The sequence below is a fragment of the Strigops habroptila genome, chromosome 5, assembly GCF_004027225.2.
Source record: "Strigops habroptila isolate Jane chromosome 5, bStrHab1.2.pri, whole genome shotgun sequence".
NCBI classification, from domain to species: domain Eukaryota; kingdom Metazoa; phylum Chordata; class Aves; order Psittaciformes; family Psittacidae; genus Strigops; species Strigops habroptila.
The window spans coordinates 57,855,354-57,877,255 of NC_044281.2; the positions used below are offsets into that span (position 1 = coordinate 57,855,354).

At 44.0% G+C, this 21,902-nt stretch overlaps 1 protein-coding gene across 4 annotated transcripts in view; it reads right to left on the reverse strand.

Annotated features, from left to right (window-relative positions):
* The window catches only part of BIN1 (bridging integrator 1), a 97,926-nt gene extending 79,199 nt beyond the window's left edge, over window positions 1–18,727 (reverse strand). For all 4 annotated transcript variants that reach the window (XM_030487647.1, XM_030487645.1, XM_030487646.1 and 1 more), the window contains exon 1: window positions 18,564–18,727. In XM_030487647.1, the coding sequence (XP_030343507.1) occupies window positions 18,564–18,647 (84 nt within the window). In that variant the 5' untranslated portion in view covers window positions 18,648–18,727. The remainder of the gene's footprint in view (window positions 1–18,563) is intronic.
* Between the last annotated feature and the right edge of the window lie 3,175 nt (window positions 18,728–21,902).

Genomic DNA, 21,902 nt, shown 5'->3' on the forward strand with positions numbered 1-21,902 from the left:
CCTACCACAAAACAGAGCTGAGAGCACAGTGACATGACCAGGCTCCTAGGGCTTCCCCTGGATCTCACTGGGGAAAGCCCTTCTTGGTATCTGTCTGATGAGGGTATCCAGGCCATTAAGCATTTGGTTCTTGGCTTCCTGCCACCTACAGTGATGGCTGGCAATTACCATGTGGGATTGAAAGGAAAATGTGATTGAAAGCGGAACTTCAATAATGCACAGTTGACGCTATCAAGAAGTTAGGTGCTTTGATAAGCATGAGAGAAACGTATGCAGAATCGGAGCTGATCACCAGTATCTTGTAAAGCACAAATATCCAGCTGCAGTTATTTTCCACATGCAGAAGCCAGTGTGCATGAAATGCGAGGATGTCTTCTGAAAGAAACACAGAACCTTCTTCTGCATCAAAAGGAACAAGTGCACCACACAAAAGCACTGGTACTGCCCTAGTGCCCTGCAAGCACAAGACAAAACATTTTCTTTCTCATCTCAGACTCCAGAGCAGGGACATAAATAAGCCAAAGATGCTTGCTGAAAGCAGGCAGTCTGTCTCTGCCAATCTTCACCACCACAGACAACACAAGCCTACTAAATTTCTGCTACAGAGAACAGGGCAGTCTTATCCTCATTATAACAGCACTGCCAGGAGGAGACCAGGGCATGCGTTATGGCTTGTTGCACGTATGCGTGTATTCAAAGATTTTTTTCACTTCAACACAGAATCACTTCCTCTTTCTCGTTTGCAGATGTCAGAATGAGCTCTTTAGAAAAGAAGTAACTTGCCTATGGCTATACAAGGAGCCTGCAGCAGTGGTATGAAGCAGCCCTAAATTACATGCTAATACAAAACATTAACCTTTACTACAGAAGGAACAGAAAAACTGTCACAGTTCACTTCAAAACCAGGGAACGCTGCACTGAAAACTTGCCTTTGTCACAGAAGCTCTGTTTGGTTTTGTACAAGTCATTATGCCTTTCTATATCATTACCTTTCCTTTGCACCACAGTGGGGCTAGTATTCTCACATAGCCCCTAAGGAGGCATGATAAAATCAAGTGCATGATTTCACAACTCCTGAATATTGTTCTTTACCACTGCAGAAACCATTCTGTTATCAGTACGCACATGCAAGATAAGATTTCTGACACATAGGCAAGCCCAGCTATTGCTGGAGGAGACAAAGGTGTTGATTGTGTTCCTGGCTCTCTTTCAGCCTTCCAGGTTTCAACTGGGTGATAGTAAAGGCAGGATGAAAAACTGTTTTCTTTTGCAATCCTTAGTCAGTTTTGCATAGGCTTAATCTCAGCCACACAGGGTCTTTTCCTTCTGAAAAGCAAGGACACTAACTGCACAGTGAAAGCCACTCTAAAGGGTTACAAAAAAACATTCCCACATGGTAATTCTTGGACAAAGTGAGATTTACTGCTTGAAATGGGAGTGAAGCATTCAGGATGCATAGATATTAGTCCCAAGATATACTAACACAGGTAAATACACAACAGTTTCTCCAAGCTTCTCTTTTTTTGTCATCCATGTATTACTAGCTGACTGTATTACTACAGACAACTAGTCCTGAAGCCCAAAGAAATTTGTTGCATCGGTCCAGCATGCCTCATGGACAAAACAAGGACAGGGGAACTGACTGAACTCACATCATCTCCTTCTCCTCTTCTCCCCCCTTGCAAGACTCCCCAGAGCAGCCACAGCTGACTTCAGCAGAGGATATCCCAACTTGCACCATTTTTTCCTTACACAAATGGCAAAAATCAATCCAAGCTATGCCTTACTGACAGCTAGAAGAAAACCTACAGAGACTGACAGCAACAAACAGAAGCAGATCAACAGATTTTAGTAAGAAAGCATTAGAGCCAGACAGCAAAAATACCAGAAAGCATTATACATGAATTTTCATTTCTCTGTCTGTCACCATGAAAACAGATTCTGTTTTCATATATCTTCAAGTTTCCAGCCACCTGTTTAACATCCCTGCTTATCCTGGCCACCGCTTCAGAATAACACGCTAAAAATCTACCCAGGTTGGTATATGTGCATGGGGCTAGTAGAAGAGCTACCATTACCACTGGGGACAATATTTTATGATTAAAAATATTGTCAGAAGGTTACTATAGTCAGAAAATTAAGGAAGGTGACAGCAGGGGGAAAAAATGAAGGAAGAATTTGTTCTCTTGCCACACACACCTTTTTCCAATTTTTAATCTTCATCATGCAGAGACTCCTTGTGGGTGAGCGCTTAAACATGGCACACAAGTGTACACATTTTCAGACCCCAGGTTTCCCCTCCCCATATCCTCCTTGGCTGCTTCACCACAGAAAAGATCTTATCTGGAGGGACAGGGTGGGAACAGGAAGGGCTCAGATAAATACTCTCCGTCCAGCTCTGATAAGCGACCCTACAATAACAAACCAGAGCAACTGAACAATGCACTCAGCCTGAACAGGGTTTCCCCAAACACACTCCAACATTTTTTTCTTTTTTTTTTTTTTTTTTTTTTAAATAAGAGAAAGGGACATAAGTCAAGTCTTAGGTTTTACAATGTGTGAGGGAGCTGAGGTTTACAGGAAAAGAGTCATGTCTTAGTGCTACAGATCCACTAACAGCTTGGGGCGGGGGGGAACAGAGAAGGAAAGTGAAGGCAGCAGATTTCGAGCATGACAAATTCACCTCCAAAAAACACGTGTTTGTTTCATCTGATGGGGTGAGGAAGGGAGGGATCAGAAGAAAAATTAAAAAAAAAAAAAAAAAATTAAAAAAAAAAAAAAAAAAAGCTTTGCTTTCTGTTCTGCACTCCATGAAACAAGGAATTAGTCATCCCTTGAAAAGGACACCTGGTTCCTCATCATCAGGAGTCTAAAAACACAAGAATGGGTAATTTTTTTCTGGCCCCTTCAACCTTGCTCCTACTTATTCTGACTAAAAATATCCATTGATGCTTTTAATGCCCTTTCACATCTACAGCATGACTGGCTTCAGACTCATGCCATCCCAGGCTTGAAGAACATGCTGCAGAGTGCCTCCCTCAACAGAACCGTCAGCTGTCCCTCTGCCTCCCACTGCCTGTCACCAGAGGTTGGCAGGCAGGTACCGTACGCTTTCAAGAAGGGCTTTATTTCCAAAGCTTTCCACTCCACTGTCCCATCCTGGTTTTCATTCACAGCCTCCATTCATGATGGTGAAACCTTAACTCACCCAGGAAACCAACTTGTGTTACTATTACTTTGCTGGAGCAACGGGCACCCATATCTGTGTCTCCTGGGCTTTGAGGACAGACATCGTTAGCACTGCACATGCAGCCCTGCCAAGGTCCGCAGTAGTGATAAGAAGCCTATTCAAGGGCAGGACTCAGTCCATAAGAAACACAGGCTCCAAAAAGACTAGGCAGACCATCACTCTCTAGGGACTTCTTTGGCAACTCCTTTCTTCCTTATTCTTCTAAACTAGCACTTTAGTGAAGAACTGGCACCAGTGTCACTTCCCTTGCAGAAAGGCTCATTTCCTCCTCTGGAAGCCCCACTCCAGCCCTTGCTTCTGTTCAAGCTCCCTAAAACACATTTGTTCCTTCTACATGATCAGATCTTCTCCTGCAACTAGGAGAACATTTCCATTGAATTCCTCATCAAACAGCTCCCAACACAGTGCTGTTCTCAGCCACTGAACATCAAAAGGTTTCTGATGGCCAGATCATTCCTTCATTCCCTTCCACCACACGGCCTCCTCTGTTCACCACAGAGAGATATGCAACTTTTCACCAAGCAGTCCACTCGTGGCTGGTACACAGATCAGGCTGCTGTGCAACATCTAACTGCCTCCCATTTGTGATCCCCGTGTCCCAGTGGGTAGAACTCTGCTCCTTTTACACGATGGGAGAGGGACAGACCTAGAAAGCACAGAGGTTTTAGAGCAATTCCAATGTAGCTGCCAAGATCTGGAGGGACAAAAGGATCTTTTATTTTTTCCACATTTAATTCTATAAGACTTTACCGAGTACCTCAAACACCACCACAACTCACCAGTGACAATTCTAGTCACCAAACTTTCCATGCAAGCACCTTGCTATTTGCCTCCTCAAGCCCTTCAAAGCAGGACAGTTCCTCCAGACCTGTTTCTCTGGCTTACTTTTTCACAAGCAGACTGCACTGTTCTGCATAACAAGTCTGCCAACTCAAATTCACCTCCTGAGCATCTCTCCCTTCCTCCAGCTATCCATCAACTCCCATTAATCTGCCCTCCTGGATAATCAGAGTAATGCTCTTAAGCATGTAACTACGACAGGGCAAAGCCACTCTGGCTGCAAGCTGCAATAGAGGACACAGTGACCCTGCAGGTAATGTAATTGGGAATATTACGCTCCAAAGCCTCCAAATAGTCCATTTATGGAGTCAGCTCCCCAGAACAGGACATGAGCACTGCAGAAAGGGCACTTTTACTGTAAGAGCTTCCTGGCATACCCAGGGATACCTGGCTGGATAACAACCGCAGTCCTGAATCAAAGTGCTCCCTCCCCCAGCCACACTGGGCATCATCTCACCTAATTTAAGAGTGACCTTGGATGAATCATTTATCCCTGCAAGGAAGAAGATCATCTTGAGAAGTGCTAGCAGCATCATTTTCTCCTCCTTCACTGGTAAGTTGCTCAAGTCATTGGCATCTATACTGTACTGCAGTTGTCAAAGTCAATGCATTGGGATACTGAAGGAGAAGCCATTCAGATTCTACCATCACAACAGACAGCTTTTCTGAACATTAACCACTCCCTGATAGCGCACACCCTCAAGCAGGAACTAGAAAAGAGGCTTTGGCACCCATTGCAGGAGAAACCACACTGGTGCAACATGTGAACCAGCAGAAAATGAAAGCTGCTGTTAGCACCTATCAAATACCATGACATTGAGGTGGCAAGAAACTGCAATATCAATTTGCTTTCTCGTCTGTCCCAGAAAGAGAACCAGTTAGATTTCATTAATCTGTGCAGCTGTAGCCTCACTCCTCATTTCCCTTTACGTGCAGTAAGTCACAGTTAGTTTACCATGTGTGTGAACGGGCTGGGAGGGAGGCAGATTGCCAGCCCTTTGCCTTGCCATGCCTGCCAGCCCGAGCTCCAAGATTTACTGTGAATTCCACCAGGAGTCTGGCAGTCAAGAACAAATACAAATATTTTTCATTTGACAGTAGCAATTAATTTTTGCTGCCATTTATGTTAAAAACAAAAACTAAATGTAATGCAGATGATGGGAGAGCCTGACCTTTTACATCAGGGCACTAACATTAAGGATGTGGTTACATAAATACAGATAAAAATCCCTCAAGTTACTTTCAGAAGTGACCAAGATGTAGCACGAACTTCTCTGAAACTCCTCTCACAACAACAAAAAGGCCAGTACAAGACTGGCCCAACACCACAGCAACAAAAAGCCAGCTGTGAATAGGTGAGTATTAGTAGTTTGATCTAAACTGAAATTTCAGTAGAAGCAAAGATCGAGCTTAAAAATCTGTAGTCACTGTTACAAGAGAAAAATCAATGCACCTTCTGTGTTCTAATATCAGCCTTTAGAAGGACTGCTGGACTTTTCCACAAGTAAACAGCCATACTGGAAGTTTAGGAAAACACACAGTACATCTCCATGATGCAAGAGCTATTTTCCTCAAAGCACTTCTGCAGTATGCTTACAAAAACACACAAATAAATCCTCAGTTCTCCAGATGTTGTGCAAGCATTATCTCCCACTACTTTTGCACGTGGCAAATCAGTCAAGCGGAAAGGTTCTCTTACAAATATAGCCAGGGGCTCAAACCAATCACTTCCTCTCCCACAGAAGGCTCTTAGAAGAGGAACAAGTCTTGAGCTGGTGAACTGGCTAGAGCCCCCAGAGTGCATACAGTACTGACCCAAATCCTGACATTCCAGGACTTTTTTATATTAAGACTTTTGCCCCCTAACTGTTTTCAACATTTTAGGTTGTTTCTCCCTCCCTCTTCACCCACAGTTTAGCTCCTAGCATCATATAAGTCTAAATTAAGTCATGATACAGCAGGAGTAGTGCTGTGACAGTATGGAAAAGCAATTTCCCTTCTTGCTGACCTGATGTCATAGCTTGGTCTCTGCAGTCACATCTTGCTATGCTCACACCCTTGCATGCATCAGTGTCTGTCTATCCCTTGACCATCCAAGCACCTTCGAAACCAGCTACATTAGCTGATTTAGTCTTGTTACATTACTTTTATCTCTCTCATTTATTTCAGTAATTTCACATCATGACTGACTTGTACAATAGGTACAAGCCATGCACTAAGCTTGTATCTTAGCATAAATTGAAGGGCTGGTTCTCAGCTATAACTAACAGGGTACAAGAAACTGAAACAATAATTATTTCTTGCTTTTTTCTTCCTTAAATATATATCTGTGTTGCATCCACTCACTGACCCACAAACATCTGACTGGTACATCATCTTCTCTCCAGGTCAAACTCACTGTGGTTCTTTCCCCCCTTCTACAAATGCATGAGCATGCCTTGCTTTATGAAAGATTACTAGGAAAACATATTGGGTTTTATTTATTTATCTTTTCCTTTGTTTCAAAAATTTTAGCAGTCAAAAAGAAAGCACAGATATCTCCTTCTCCTACCCTTTACTCTTCAGTCCCTTATTTATCTTTAAGAACATAGAAATGTCCTGCTTTTTCACCACCCAAGCTTCTGAGAATAAAAATAAACTCTGGCAAATGTTATTCAGACTTCAGTTTCAGTTTTTTCCTATTTTTCTATTTTATAACCTTCAGTCAGGGGTTTCAGAGAGTCAGAATAGAAGGGAAATTGAATGTAAAATTAAGAAGTCAGATGCTAGCTATGGTCTAGTCAAACTGAGCTAGGAAAGAGGCCTATCACAGAATGCTTAGGATTGGAAGGGACCTTTGGAGATCATCTAGTACAACCCCCCTGCCATGGCAGGGCCACCTGGAACAGGTTACACAGGAATGTGTCCAGGTGGATTTTGAATGTCTCCAGAGAAGGAGACTCCAATGCCCCAGCTCAGGCATCACCCCACTGCCCCATGGCTCTGCTGACTCAGCCATATTTGCGTCAGGTCAAAGAAAGGAAGAAAACTTAAGCAGCTGGAATGACACATCTCAGTGGTAGATGTGGTTTAAGTGTGATGTGAAATTGCTGCCCCAGTAGGAGTAGCTGGGTCAGTTCAAACTGCTGGTGTGACAAAGACAAGATTTTATCTACAGCTGAGCGGATGGAGACTTGCACAAATTGTTCCGGCAGCAGGTGCACAGGGCAGGAAACAGGGCAGTGGGATAGCCATTCGGAAGTGGTGACTTCTTTCACCAGAATAAACCCAAAGCCAGAAGCAGGCACCTACCTCAAGAAGTGTGGGAGATTAAGAATCTTAAGAGCTTAAGCCAGATTTTTTAGACTTTCAATGATTCAACCTTGACACCTTAAGCAGGTGGCCAGATACCAGAGGTGCTGAAAACTCACAGCTTCACCAGAAGACACATGCATTGAATAAGGGTCATCTTCACCATTCAGCCTTGGTTTGTCGAGTCTGAGGCACACGAGCTGCACATGTCTACCACTCTACCACATAACTGCCCAAGAAACAGACCACGGAATGCATACTTGTTAGGTGAGCTTGTGCAACCAAGCCATCCTGGCCATATGCACTTGTATGCCTAATTCATCACTTTCTGGGCATTATTTTTTTTTTTTTTTTTCTATTTGATTTGCTCTTACTCAAAGCAGGCAGGTAAAAACACTGAGCTCCCCAGAGTTCCTGCTTTTCAGCAAATCAGAGACTGGAGAAAATACATATCTATCAATACCCTGAAAACAAAGAAGCAGGAAATGTCAAAGAGGCTGCAAGAAAGCAGGTAAGTTTCCAGATACCAAAACAGAGACCAAAGAAAGTGGGCACAAGTGTGGAGCTGGATAGTAAGCTACATCGTAGCTCTGCAGTTAATAAGGCCAAATGGCATCACTTCATTCAGCTGGCATCAATGTGACATTCCAGGCAACAGGACTTCAGCAACATCAATGTCTATTACTTGGGTAGGCATTTAACATAGATTAATTAAACCCTATCTATAGCCAACAGTAACACTAGTAAGAGGAATAGATAGCACAAATAGTGCTGTTTGCACAAATCCCCCTTCTCAAGTCCTCTGCCACCTCCTCCTCTGCAACACTCATTTTAAATGCTGATACATTTGCAAGAAGTATGTTTATTTTTATGCAACCCCTAATGCAAAATGAAGCAACCCAATCAGGACAAAACATAAATGGCATTTGGGGTCATGCCTGAGCTGGAGAAAGAGATAGAGGAGCAGGTGTGTGCTAGGAGGGAGAGGGGCAGAGGAGTTCTTATAAGGCAGAATGATGTGAAAGAGAGACTCCAGAAGGGACAGGCTGGATGCAGAGCCCTTAAGAGGCTAGGAAAGCTCCTGTAGAGGTTCACAACCACCTTGCTGAACAAGGATGGGAGTTTCTCAAATGCAGGACAGATCTGGAACCCAGAATGGAAAGGGAAAAAACAGGGACATTTGGATGAGTGGTTGGGAATCCCTGAGCCGGAGGTTGATAGCTGCAAGGGATCAAACATGGGGGAAAGATTTGAGAACGGTGTCCTCCATCGCCAGATTGGGTTACACAGTGCAACTTGTCTCACTGAAGACATATGGAGCAACACAGATGATCAGCTCCTGTTGGTTCTTCCCATCTTCCCAAACAGCTTTTGAACAGCTCTTCTTCCTTTCCACTGCTTCTGCTTCAGAAGAGCTGAAGGATGAGTAACAGCAAATTTGAGAGCTGGGCTTCACAGGCCAAGTTCTCATGCTGTGAATGAGCCCACCGTCGTCTTTGCCAGAGCACTTGCTAGGAATCTGGGCCACATTGTCTTTGGAGAGGAAAAGCACCACAGTGTGCTTCCCAAAGAGCCTTCTCAAAAAGCAAGGCCTCAACTGGAGACTTGGGACTGACAGCTTAGAAGAAAACCACCCAGCTCAAAGTTATTCACTTCATCCAGCATGACAACACAGCTCTTTTCACCTACTATACCCACAACCGCATGGTAAGGGCATCCAGCCCTGATAACACACACTTCCTTCCAGAATTATTTATGTTCACCAAGGGTCAGGGAATAAGGAGAGCAAAACCCTCCAGCTTGGCAAAAAGTTCCAGTCTAGCAACTGACTCTGATATCCATCCACAGAAAAGTCCCAGACCACGAGCAATTGGATGTAGCTTACCACTACAGGGCTCTACAATCAACTGATCACGTCATCCCTCTGACTTTCCCTGACCTCACCACCACCACAGTCAGTCTCCAAACTCTTCCAGCTCCACACATGTAACTGTTCTTCCACTCCAAAGGAATCCAATCTGGTTTTCCACCTTCTTCAGCTTATGCATTTTCATAAAAGTTTTGCTGTTCAAAAACAGCCCTGCACCCTTGTGTACAAAACCACCCTTACCGAACCTCTGCTAAAACATCCGAAAACCCTTTCAAATCTTCTGGAATACAGAATCTTACTGAAACAAACCAGAAGTATCTTGGTTAACTGAGACTGTCCAATATTGACATTGGAATTGTTTCAGGATAGGGAATGACCTTTTTTGGTAATATACAATAAAATCAGACTGCAGATACTAACCAATAACCATCCATACTGTCTGTATGCATGTCGAGGGAAACGTTATCAGAATGGGTACATTCTGTCCATGGCTCAAGTTTATTAACAGACAGCTAGGCTTGGCATTTCACAATGGCTGTTCAGTCTGAACAGACAGGAAAGAGAGAAACCCGTAGTATTCTCCTACTGTAGAAGTCGGTCAAATACACAGAAGAACTGTCATTTCACTCCTCAGCTGATGAACCTATACCTTAAGGAGTGTTTCAATGCAGAAGCCAAGCATATTTCTCTATCTGAACACATTTAAACTCTTCCTGAGCACTGTTTCTCTCATAGAGCCTGCCATCCTTCTCACCAGAATTTTTCCCAAGTATATTTTCAAACTAACCTTTGAAACATGCTGTCCTGTGCCACAATAAGTCAATCCCCTTTTTGGTCTCTTGTTTCAGAATCAAGATTTAGACCAGAGGGGTCATGTACCCACAGGGAGGGAAGTATTTCCCCAAGACACTACTTGACTGCTTGAAAACTCAAAATTCCCTGCATTTTTTTAAATATATTATTTGCCCACTCCCCCACCAATGGATGAGGAAGCAGGAATGGAAATAAGGTTGGTCCTTCCACACTCGGACTCCCAAAGCTGGTAGGACTAAAAGATGTGCTATAACTTATAGGAATGGGTAAACATTACCTACAAGGGTACTAAGAGAGCTACAGGACCAGCATTTCTGTTAAGAAAAAGGATGCAGAGATCTTCATTTTCTTCAAATGTCAGTCTTTATTCCTTATTTGGTATATGTTCACATCTGTCACTGGCACCACTCCAAATATCTCCAATGGGACAGAATTGCTAATTCACTTTGCAAATGCCTTCAAACTCAGCTCGGAGTTGGTCAATTCATTATTATTTCTGGCCTGATAAAACGTGCAACCAAGCCTTTATGCAAGTAGCATAAAGGGAACAAAAAAAAAAAAAAAAAAGTGTAAACACTTTTAGCTGTGTTTTCAAACACGGTAGTTCCTGCACCACTGAAGTTCCCTTTCTGTCCCTGCTGGCAAACAAGCATTGCAGTTCTGTCTAATGCACTTTCAAAGCAGAGTGTTAGCAATTGCACGGTGAAAAATATTTCTACTTCAGCTATATCAACCTTAATCTCCCTCCTGAAAAGGTAACTTTGAAGAGAACCGAGAAAATAGTGTGGCCAGTTTAACAAAAAGTTCTAAAGCTACTTAAAATAAACAAACCAAACATGATCAATGAAGAACTACAAAAAAATAAATCATTTCAGAACAGGTTACCAGCCTTCTGAATTTGCATGTCAAATCCTTGCAAAGAGGGCAGTACTTCAGGCTTTGATATCTGTGTATCATCAAAAGATTAAATGTGGCCCTCGGTTTTCACAGAGGGATTAGTTGTTTCAACTACTGCTTTCCTCTGTTTTGGTAAAGTTTGCACTCTCCATCCTGCCTGGCAGCCTATATTAAGAACAAACTGCCACCCAGACTTCTCCTTTCTTCTAAAGAAAGAGACAAGAAGAAAGGAGACACTGTCTGGCTTCTATGACTCTCCTAACTGCACTCCTCTAGAAACGGTGACTCAAAAACTTCAACCTGCCAGCCACAGATCTGAGCAAAGTTTATTCCAGCACAGCCTAAATAATAGGGAAAAAAAAATTAAATCTATTATACACGTGTACTTGCAGAGGTCTGAGCAAACACAGTACCCATTCCTCAACTCATAAACCTTCTTCATAGTGATTCTGAGAGACCTCTTTAAGTCTGTATAGTGCAAAGCTCTGGCTTCTAAGTCTTCCTCAAAATATAACTAGCATCCAAACTCTTGCTGAATGCAAGCTCTCAACATAACCAACGAGAAACGTAGGAAAAGGCAGCAGGGGGGAATTCATTAAGCAACTGTCCAATCAATTTCCTGGGGCTGCTCCTTTAAACCACAGAACTACAAATCTAAAGAGTGGTGCTTTCTGAGTAGCAGCTAAGACACAAAACAATGCAAGCAAGTTTGCATAATGAAAATGTAACCTAAACCAAGAAAAGATGCATTAATCCTATTTTCTGCTAACAACTATATTTCTATTTTTTCTCCAGGAATGTGGGATGCAACCTACCCTGCAGTACTTGCCAGCTTTATGAAGATCAAGAAGCTTCAGAGGCTAGCAGAGCCAGGAGATGTTCCAAGGGAAATCTGAACTGTCTGAGGTCCATCAGTCACTTGCACCTGCTGAAAAAACACTTGCCAATATTTATTCATTCCCTGCACCACTGCTAACAGTTCAGGTGACTCTGCAGAGGTATCTCAACTCCTGTCCTGACAGTATTGGTCAACCAATACCATATTTAAAATTTATTTTAACTAGCAAGATAATGTAAATTACTTTCTTCCAACCCCTTCCTGTGAGAAATGCCCCCTTTTAGCTCAGCAGTCACGCATTCAGTATTGCAGTTGTTGGAGAAAAGCAAATAAACCGTCCTTCAAGAGAACACTAAAATACAGGCTGATGTCAAAATAGACCTTGATGCACTATTCCACCTGCCAGCAGCACTCTTAAGGAGGCTTTATTTGTATTTTAATATTTGTTCCCATTTCATTGCTGTGGGTTGGAGAATGCAGAGTCTTCTGGTCAACATTAACATAGTCTTATCCCATAACAGAAGCATCTGGTCTGCACACCCTGAATTAGCCAAGCCCACTTACAGGGCTGAGCAAGGCCAGCTAAACAAAACAGGGCTATAGGTCTGTTCTGCTAGGGCAAATTGAGTCTATCTTCATGCCAACGTCAAGTTGCCAGTATAGCACTTCTGGGAAGACAGTCTGATCCCTGCATATACAGGTAGACAGCCAGGACTGTAAGATGATCCTTGCAAAGCTGCAGAACTCGCACAGTGGGCAGCTCAGGTGTCTGGTCACCATCACAGCAGTGCAAAAAACCAGCTGCTGTAATACCTGCCAACCTAAGCTGCCTCTTATCACTCCAGTAGTTTTTAGAACCAGAGCTTTATGACACATTTGGTCCCAAGCAACAGGGTCTTATCTCTCTGTCCCAAGAGTCAGGAACAAAGGAAAACTTGCATTATTGCCAAAGACGCCAGTCCAGCTAGATGCTGAACACCTCAGGCTGCATGCAGCTTTCCTCAATAGCTTGGCTAGCCACATCGTTTGCTAGTCATGTGCCAAAAGCATTTGCACCATTGTGCAAAAAAACATTTGTGTCTGGAAACACAAAATCTTGCTTAACATTCAGCATGCATGATGGAGGGAGAAGACAGACAACTCTGATAGCATCCCCCAACAGACAACCTCTGTAACACTAATTCTATCCTGCCTAGAGCCTCATCGAAAGTCTTCACTGAGATCTTCCAGATCCTACTTTATGAACCTTCTCTTCCCAAGAACTGCACTGAAAAGGGCTAGCTGTAAGACTAGATCTTAGAGTGAAGATAAAGCGACTAGGAATAGGACTGGGCCTTTTCCAATCAGAAAATTCATCCATCCAAGAGATCTTGCTCCTAAGAAGAAATCTGTTGTCAACACCCAGACATAGGGGCACCTTCACTAGGGCACTGTAAGCACCCTGCCAATCAAACCATTCCATGGGCAAGGAAACATGTGGAACACAGTTTCCTATTTCACCTCCCCCCTACCCCATGCAGATTATCTATTACCCAGTAATACAGTCTGAGTTCATACCGGTATCATCTGTACATTAGAGGCATTAATTCAGATCTCTCTCCTCTATACAGTGTCTGTTTTCCAGCAACTTTTAGGCACAAAGTACCTTTGAGACTCTACCTGTCACCTAAGCCCTGCATTCCTAAGCAAGCAAGCTAACAGATATAAAGTAAAAAGCCCTTTCCTTGTCACCTAGGGAGTCCCCCAGTAAAAACCAAAACAAACAAAAAAAAAAAAGAAGAAAGTTTCATGACAGATCAGCAAGAGAACAACTAACTTCTGTAACTCTTCAGGCTATTTGTACTTCACTGGCACAAGGCAGATTGCCACCAAATAATCCTACCCTATGCAAAGCCAAGCAAAATCCATAGAAGCTTAGCAGAAACAGTAGGAAAACCAGTAAGGAACTTCTCCCAAGTAGGTTGATGTGATACTTACTTCTCAATAAAAGAGCCTTCTCCACCTACCATTTTTATGCAAAGCCTACCTCCCCATCTGCAGAAGTTCTACAGATCAGGCAGCCTCTGACAGCTGAATCCTGAAGACACCTATATTTAAAATTGGTTTAAGGTTCCTGGGTTCTGCTCATTGGTATATACTCCCACCTGCTTCAACAGGGCTGAGATTTCATTCTAGGTGTTCCTACCTGCCATGCTCCACCTATTGGAGTCTGTCTTACAAGGGGGGAAAAAAAAGAAAAGGTCTTATCAGGGCAAACACAAAACGCAAGCCATGCCTTCTGCAAACCCTACTCCACCCAAATCACAATCTCCTCAAGTCCAGCAAGAGATTACAAGGGGAAAGAAACAAATGTTCTGGGAAAGGAAAAGATCCTTTCTGGACAGCAGTCAGCCTGTGCAACTATGATTGTTACATGAGACAAATTAATTGGAAAAAGCATTAGGAGATCAGGCTGCAGTGGCCTGCCAAAAGCAGTCCTCCACTTTCCTTTTCAGGGCCAGTATCCTTGGTTATTTCTTCTTGCTGGGCTGCAAATTCTTTAGCAAAGCCTTTGGTTTACTTGCATATAAGGCTTGGGGTTTATGGGGTTTTTGGACTGTAGCAGGCAGGAAATAAGCATCAGAAATCCTGGCTACGAATAACTACGGTCAGGCTCGTCCTTTGAGACCAAGGCTACAGCCCAGCCTCCTTGGCATGTGCGGCCAGAGCAGAGCAGAACTTTGCTCTGATAGAAGGTTTAATCAGGGAAACTTTGCAAACATAGATGTGGATAAACATTGGTGGGATAAACCAAGTAAGCCAGGAAATAAAGCAGAGGTGATATCTCATGGAAACACGGGAAGTCAGTGGCAAAATCTATGACCTAAATGATACTCCCTAATGCAAGGGAATTTAGATGTCCAAGCTAAACTCTTCCAGATCCTGGCACTCTGGAACAAAGCATTCCCCTCTAGTTGTAGACAGAGAGGAGGAAACGGGGATGCCTTGATTTGTTAGTACATCAGATTAAAAAAACATGAAAAAAATATGACAGCCTATACCTGTCACTGAACACAGACTTCTCATTTTGCCCAGCTTCGTAACGGGAAAAAAGAGCAGGAGACCACCACTCCTATAGGATAGGAACTTCCCACACTTAAAGTCTAGAAAAGGGAAAATCACAGAATCACAGAACAGTTTGGGTTGGAAGGGACCTTAAAGATCATCTAGTTCCAACTCCCTGCCACAGACAGGGACACCTTCCACTAGACCAGGTTGCTCAAAGCCCCATCCAACCTGGCCTACTTCAAAGTAAAACTCGCCATACCATGTATTAAGATATGTAAGCCCCCTCCAAAAAACAAAAATCTCCCAAGGAAAAACCTCTCTTTCCAATGTCAACTTTACAATTCACCTTCTCAGATGTGCCTATTAATCTGTATGCTATTTAAATTGTTAGTCAGTGCCTACACAACCAATACCATCTTTCCACCCTGAATCTCTGCCTAACGTGCTGGTGGAAAGCAAAGATCTTGATCCTGTAATGAGGATGCTCACCGCCAGCCAAGCAACAAAACCCCAATCCATTTGCTCCCCAAGCTCAACCCTCTCCTGGAACCTCACAGAGGAGTCACCCTTGCACCAGGAATGCATCAAGTCACAAAGATGCCGTTTTAACTTGTTCAAAGCAGAAATGTTTGTGCAGACTGACACATCCAGAAACAGGACACTCTTCAAGAAAAAAAATGAGAACTGTGGAAATTGGGGAGATCTTTGAAAATTTAAAAATATAAGATAAAAATTGATCACATAGAAGAAACATAAACTTTAACCATGATGATGGATTATAGACATAAAGGAAAAAAAACCTCAAATCCTTAGTGGCAAAGTTTAAAAGACCTTGCAAACACTAGGCTCTCTCCAAGACACTGAGATACTGGAGCCATTACAAGTTTACTCCATTTTGGGAAGTTTAGAATTAAGGTTCAGAGCTCAACATCTCAGTCTGAAAATCCTTCAGCTAATTACAGGACGAACAAAGCATGACTTCCAGCCTCATCTCCCAATTGTGAATTGCAAAGGATGATAGATGAGTTCTAAACAGTTGCATAGGTCCTTTCTGCTAGGTGGGCTCCTCTGGACAGAGGCATCAACTTACTTGATACATTTCACTGGACAATGGGCAAATTATTGCCAAATATTCTACTTGAGGCTACCTTTGAGTAGAGACGTTAAAGGATGTCAGCCCAATTGCAAACAGCATACTCAACCCTTCTGCCCCATATTTCCTGTGGAACTGAGAAAATGTCTTCCAAAAATAGCCAATAGTTTTGCTGAAAGACTCAAAACAAACAGTACTTCTGAAGGAATATCTTACATACTTTACATAATAGCCATCTCAGTAGGGAAAAAAAGGATGTATACAGTGTTTCAGTGTGAATTCTGCATTGAACAAAAAGACATCATTCTTTGCTTAACACAAGGCTTAAATTCACTATGAAGGAAACTGCTGAAGTCAAAGCCTTAGGGTTCAAGTTGGGAGGAAGATATCACTCTGAAGGGAAGAAATTTACCCTAGATTCGACCTGAAAGAAGATACGTAAAAAGGAACACTGTCAGCTTTTTTAAGCCTCAAAAAGGAAAGTTCAACCCCAGTCAGCATCCCGTCATGAAAACCTAATATATTTTTAAGCGCTGTTGTGTACCCAGATCTACCTCCGTACACTTGTGCTTACCTTTTTTTTTAAATTATTTGAACACCTGATCCTTACCTTCAGACACATGGTTTAACCTTCCTTCTAAACACAGTATCACAGGCTAAATACCGCAAGACTAAGACGAGCATAGTGCCATAATCCCTGACGCCTTCCCTGTTACTTCGCATTCAGCTGTATCTTTCCTCACAAGCTGGAAATTAACATTCATATGTTTGACTTAGTGAAAGCCTGTCCGTGAGAGACAAGGATAAAACACCTAACACTGCACTAAAGAGGAATTGTTACAGATGAAGCTGTAGGCGTATGAAGGAGCAAGTCAGACCATGAAGCAAGCAATGCCAATTTTATTTTTTTTTTTGAGAGCCCAAAGTCGTTTTGTTTGCATTAGTATAACAATAGCAGAAGGACTTAGAATGTGTGTTAACTTCATAAGCAAGTGCTTTGGGTTTCTTTTTCTTTTCTCCTTTGATGGAAATGAAGTGTGCTTTTTCGGCATAAAGAAACAAAGAGCCAATTTCAGATCATGCAAATCACCTGCAATACACAGCTAAACTCTTGATTATGATTGTTGTGGCTCCCACTTCCCCAGTCACCACCAGGGAATAAGCAAGGAAGTAAACTGGATCTCTAGTTGAGAGGAATTTGTGGAAAATTATCCCTATGACAAGAACCTGCGTGCAGTGAGATGATAAGGCAGAGAAGGGCTTGGTAGGCCACATTTGGCTCCAACTTGCGCTGATAAATACAATAACTTCGTCAGCAAGCCAAGGAGCTCAGCCTTTACCACCGACCTTAATATTAACTAAAAATATGGTTGCCATCTGGTGGCTAATACCAAATTAATCACCTATGACAAGTTCAGGGTGGACCAGATACCAGGAGACAAATTTCCCATCCTGTGCCCTCTTGGAACCTCAGTAAGGGGAAAAACCACAGACGTGGCCATGCTCACTCCAGTGTTCAGAGCAAAGCCAGGACCTTGTTGCTGCAGTCAGTTCCTTACCGGATCTGCTGCTCACTTGGGGTTTTTACCAAGCAGTCAGGCAAGCTCAAATCACACTCCTAGTTTCAGTAAATGAGCTTAAACTAGTGGAAGCAGCATATGCAAGGCCTGGCAAGTTTGGGTTGCCATTCTGACCCAGCAGCATTTTATAAGTGCATGGCACAAGGGGTACAAGGCTCATGCCAGCACTGTATCCAATCTCAAACCTCCTAGATTAAATCTAGCTGCTAAAGATAATTCCCAGGGAACAAGAGCAGCAGTGGGGCAGATCTGTTTACCCTCCCTCCCTCAAAGATGCACCAGTCCTTATTCAGTTAATGTCATCTCACAGCAAATCACTGAAAGCCAAGATGAGCGTGCCAGAGATAAAAGCAGCTGATCAATGTCCCTACGTAAAATGTCCAATAATCCCTACACAGAGCTGGCATCTGGCATCAGACGCAGCATGCCAGAGAGATGAACATGAAAAGTATCCATTGCATATTCCTGGCACCTTTTGCTGGCACAGAGGTGGGCGGAGAGCAGCAAAAGGGCTCCTGGGATTCAAAAAACACCCCTCCCTTAGCAGACATCAGCAGAGTCTTTAAAGACCGTATGGCTTTTGCTTTACCACCATTCCAAAAGCTAGAACTCAAGGTCAGTAAAGCAAGTAGCGGCTATTATGCTATGTTGCTAGAAGACAAGGACGCGAGCGCCCATCTCCTCTTCCTCGCCGTCTTTTAGCGCTATTGCAAAATACAGCTTGATACTGCCGCATAAAGCACAACCTACATACGGTGGAAAGGTCTCCTCCTGCTGAAACAATAAGCATCTACATGTTCAAAACAAGCGTGCGGCACTCCGTCCTCCCTCCCTTCTCCCAGCTGCACTCGATGCCATGTTCCTGCAGACGGATGGCAACCCCCTACAGCTCCAACAGCAGTATCCTGCATTCTCAGGATGCAAAGGGGCCCTAAATCCGCAGGAAAAGCAGCTGCCAGCTCTCGGGGGGGAGGTGTCATCCCCGGTACCCGCATCGCTCCCCGCATCCCGGGGAGCCGGCGGTACCCCCCTTCTCCCTTTACCTTCTCCTGCGCCCGGGTCAGCTTCTTCTGAACGTTGATGGCGATTTTCCCGGCGGTGACCCCTTTGCTGCCCAGCTCGGCCATCTTGCCTCCTCTTTTTAACAGGCGGCTAACGAACGGCAGGGCCGGCAGGAAGGGGGGGAAAACCCGGCGGGCAGAACGATGGCCCCGGCCGCCGCCACCGCCGCCTCCCGCCCGCCTCCTTTTAAAGGGACAGTGAGCCCCGCGCCGCCTTAAAGGGGCCGTGCGTCGCCCCGGGAGAGGGCAGCAGCAGCACAGCTGGGGACCAGAGGTGCGAGGCTGCTGCTGGCAGGGGGGAGAAGAAGTTCAAGCAGGTCTTTGAAAGATTTCCCCCACCCTGGCTACTGCTGCTGCGGGATCTCCCGCCGCAGCCTGTCCCAGAGGCAGCAGGCAGGGTGGGAAAAGCTGGGAAAGCATCGCAAGGAAGGAGGAGGAATGGAGGGAAGGATGCTGAGGGACCTGCCACAGCAGGATCTTTACAAAGTGAGAAATTTGGGTTCCTGGGGGGACAGTATCTGTAAATGAATCGAACCCCTGATTTTAAAAAGTAAGCTGAATTTTCAGACAATTCCATCTTTTAATGTACCAGCCTATTATAGGATCCAGGTAAATGCCTGTATCAGCAATAGCGTAGCCAGCAGGGCCAAGGAAGCGATCATCCCCCTGTGCTCAGCACCTAGAATACTGTGTTCAGTTCAGTTCTGCCCCTCCCTACAAGAAAGACATTGAGGTGCTGGAGTGGGTCCAGAAAAGGGCAACAAAGCTGGTGAAGGGTCCGGAGCACAAGTCTTATGAGGAATGGCTGAGGGAACTGGGGTTCTTTAGTCTGGAGAAGAGAAGGGTCAGGAGGGACCTTATCACTTTGTACAACTACCTGAAAGGAGGTTGTAGTGAGGCGGGGGTCAGTCCCTTCTCCCAAGTAACAAGTGATAGGACAAGAGGTAATGGCCTCAAGCTGTGCCAGAGGAGATTTAGACTGGATATTAGGAAATATTTCTTCACAGAGAGGGTGATCACGTATTGGAACAGGCTGCCCAGGGAAGTGGTGGAATCACCGTCCCTGGAAGGGTTCAAAAACCGTGTAGATGAAGTCCTCACTGATATGCTTTAGTGGTGGTCTTTGGCAGTACTGGGATAATGGTTAGACTTGATCTTTTCCAACATAGTTGATTCTATGATTCTGTGATTCACCTCAGCCCTGTCTCTTTGAAAACTGGAATAATCAATTGACCAGCTTGTCTCACAGGAACATTAGGATGGCTGATTAGTTACTGTTTGTACAGAACCTTCAATGTGCTATGCTAGCAACTTTTTATGTGTTTTTGGATTTGCACAAGAATTTGGATTCAGCATGGCTGCACGATGGCTGTTCCAGTTAGGGAGCAATGGTGACAAGCGAAGTGAGGTGCTTTATTTCTGTGGATGCTCTGCAGAAGACATCATTGCAGTAACAAGGGCATTTACCAGAAGAAAACCAACCATGATTGCACAGAGCGCTTGATACGCCTAACTTCCCCTGAATTCCTGCTGCCTCAGTCTATATGGTATTACCATATAGAGCTGTGACTCAACTGCTTTTCAGTGTTGTTGCTCCTGGTCCAAATATGCCACCTGCCCCTTGCTTGTCCCATCCCCTTTCAGTGAGCCTGGACTTTCTGACTATGTACACTGCAGTTATGCCACCGCTTTCATCCCCACAGAGCTTCAGCCATGCTTTGCTAGACCTGCTGTGGAAATACCTTTTGTGAAACTCTATTCCTTTACAAGATAGGACGAAGTTCTGTTTCCTGGCATACAGGAAGCCACCTCAGCACTGTTATTCACATTCTAATACTCAGCCCCAAAGCTTCCGTCAGTTTCACACAGTGGAGCACAGTTGTCGTGGTTTGAGCCCAGCCGGTAACTCAGAACCACACAGCCGCTCGCTCACTCCCCCCCCCCCCCTTCTTCCTCCCCTCGCTCCCGGAGGGATGGGGAGGAGAATGGGAAGAATGCAACTCCCACAGGTTGAGATAAGAGCAGTCCCGCAACTAAGGTATAACACAAAACCACTACTGCTACCACCAATGATAATAACGATTAGTGAAATAACAAGGGGAGAGGATACAATTGCTCACCACCCGCCGACCGATACCCAGCCCGACCCGAGCAGTGATCTGGGCCTTCCGGGTAACTCCCCCCGGTTTATATACTGGGCATGACGTGCTGTGGTATGGAATACCCCTTTGGCTAGTTTGGGTCAGGTGTCCTGTCTCTGCTTCCTCCCGGCTTCCCCTCCTCCCTGGCAAAGCATGAGACTGAGAAAGTCCTTGGTTAGAATAAACATTACTTAGCAACAACTAAAAACATCGGTGTTATCAGCGTTGTTCCCAGGCTGAAAGTTAAAAAACACAGCACTGCACCAGCTACTAAGCAGGAGAAAAATGACTGCTATAGCTGAACCCAGGACAACAGTCAAGTGGTGGGAAAGCTTCCTTCCTAGCCTGCTTCTGCACACTCATCTTACTTCTCTGTGTACATGCAGTACGGTAACAAGAAGACCAGTGCTCTGCAGACAATTTAGGTATTTGAGGAACTTGCATTTGCTTTTGTTTAAGATGAAGACTTGCACCTCTTACACCTATTTTAATGGAAAGATGGTACCAAAACCTACCTGTGTTCCCAGATGATTTCACACCGTCTTCATTTTGCCAGACAAAGATGCTATCTCCAGAGTTTCACACACACAGCTAGTAGTGTAGCACTACTGCGATCTCAGGCAACAGAAAAATGTTGAAGAGGATTACTTGGGAGAGCTACGCCAGATTTTTCATCATATATTTCATACGTTGTTTCCCATTTCTGCTTCAGTACTATTTCTGTTCATTCAGAACTTGGAATAAAAAACAATTGTCCTGCCAGACCCCTTAGAAACTGTGGGCAGAGAACCTGTCAACACCTCTTTGTGCAGCTTAGTGAGATAGCGCTCTGTATTTCTTGCCTGTTATGACAATGGCTTTTTTTCCATTTTAAATGACAAAAGCCCTCATTCAGAAATCGGTTTAAATCTATGCTATACTTCAATTATGTTAGTAGACATACTACTCCTATTTAATAAAACATTTAGGCATGTGCTTCAGTCGTATATGAGAAAAGTGCAGTGATGTAAGACATTCAGGCTCAAGCGCGTGCATACCTGTTATGCCACATTGCATTGCGAACTGCAATTTTATTCAATTCCTTTCTGGCTTTACATTTAGTATTCATATTTCTGGGTATTTTTCTGTGGGTACACAACTGTGTATTTGTCCCATATGCATCTCATTTTGCCTGTAGTTT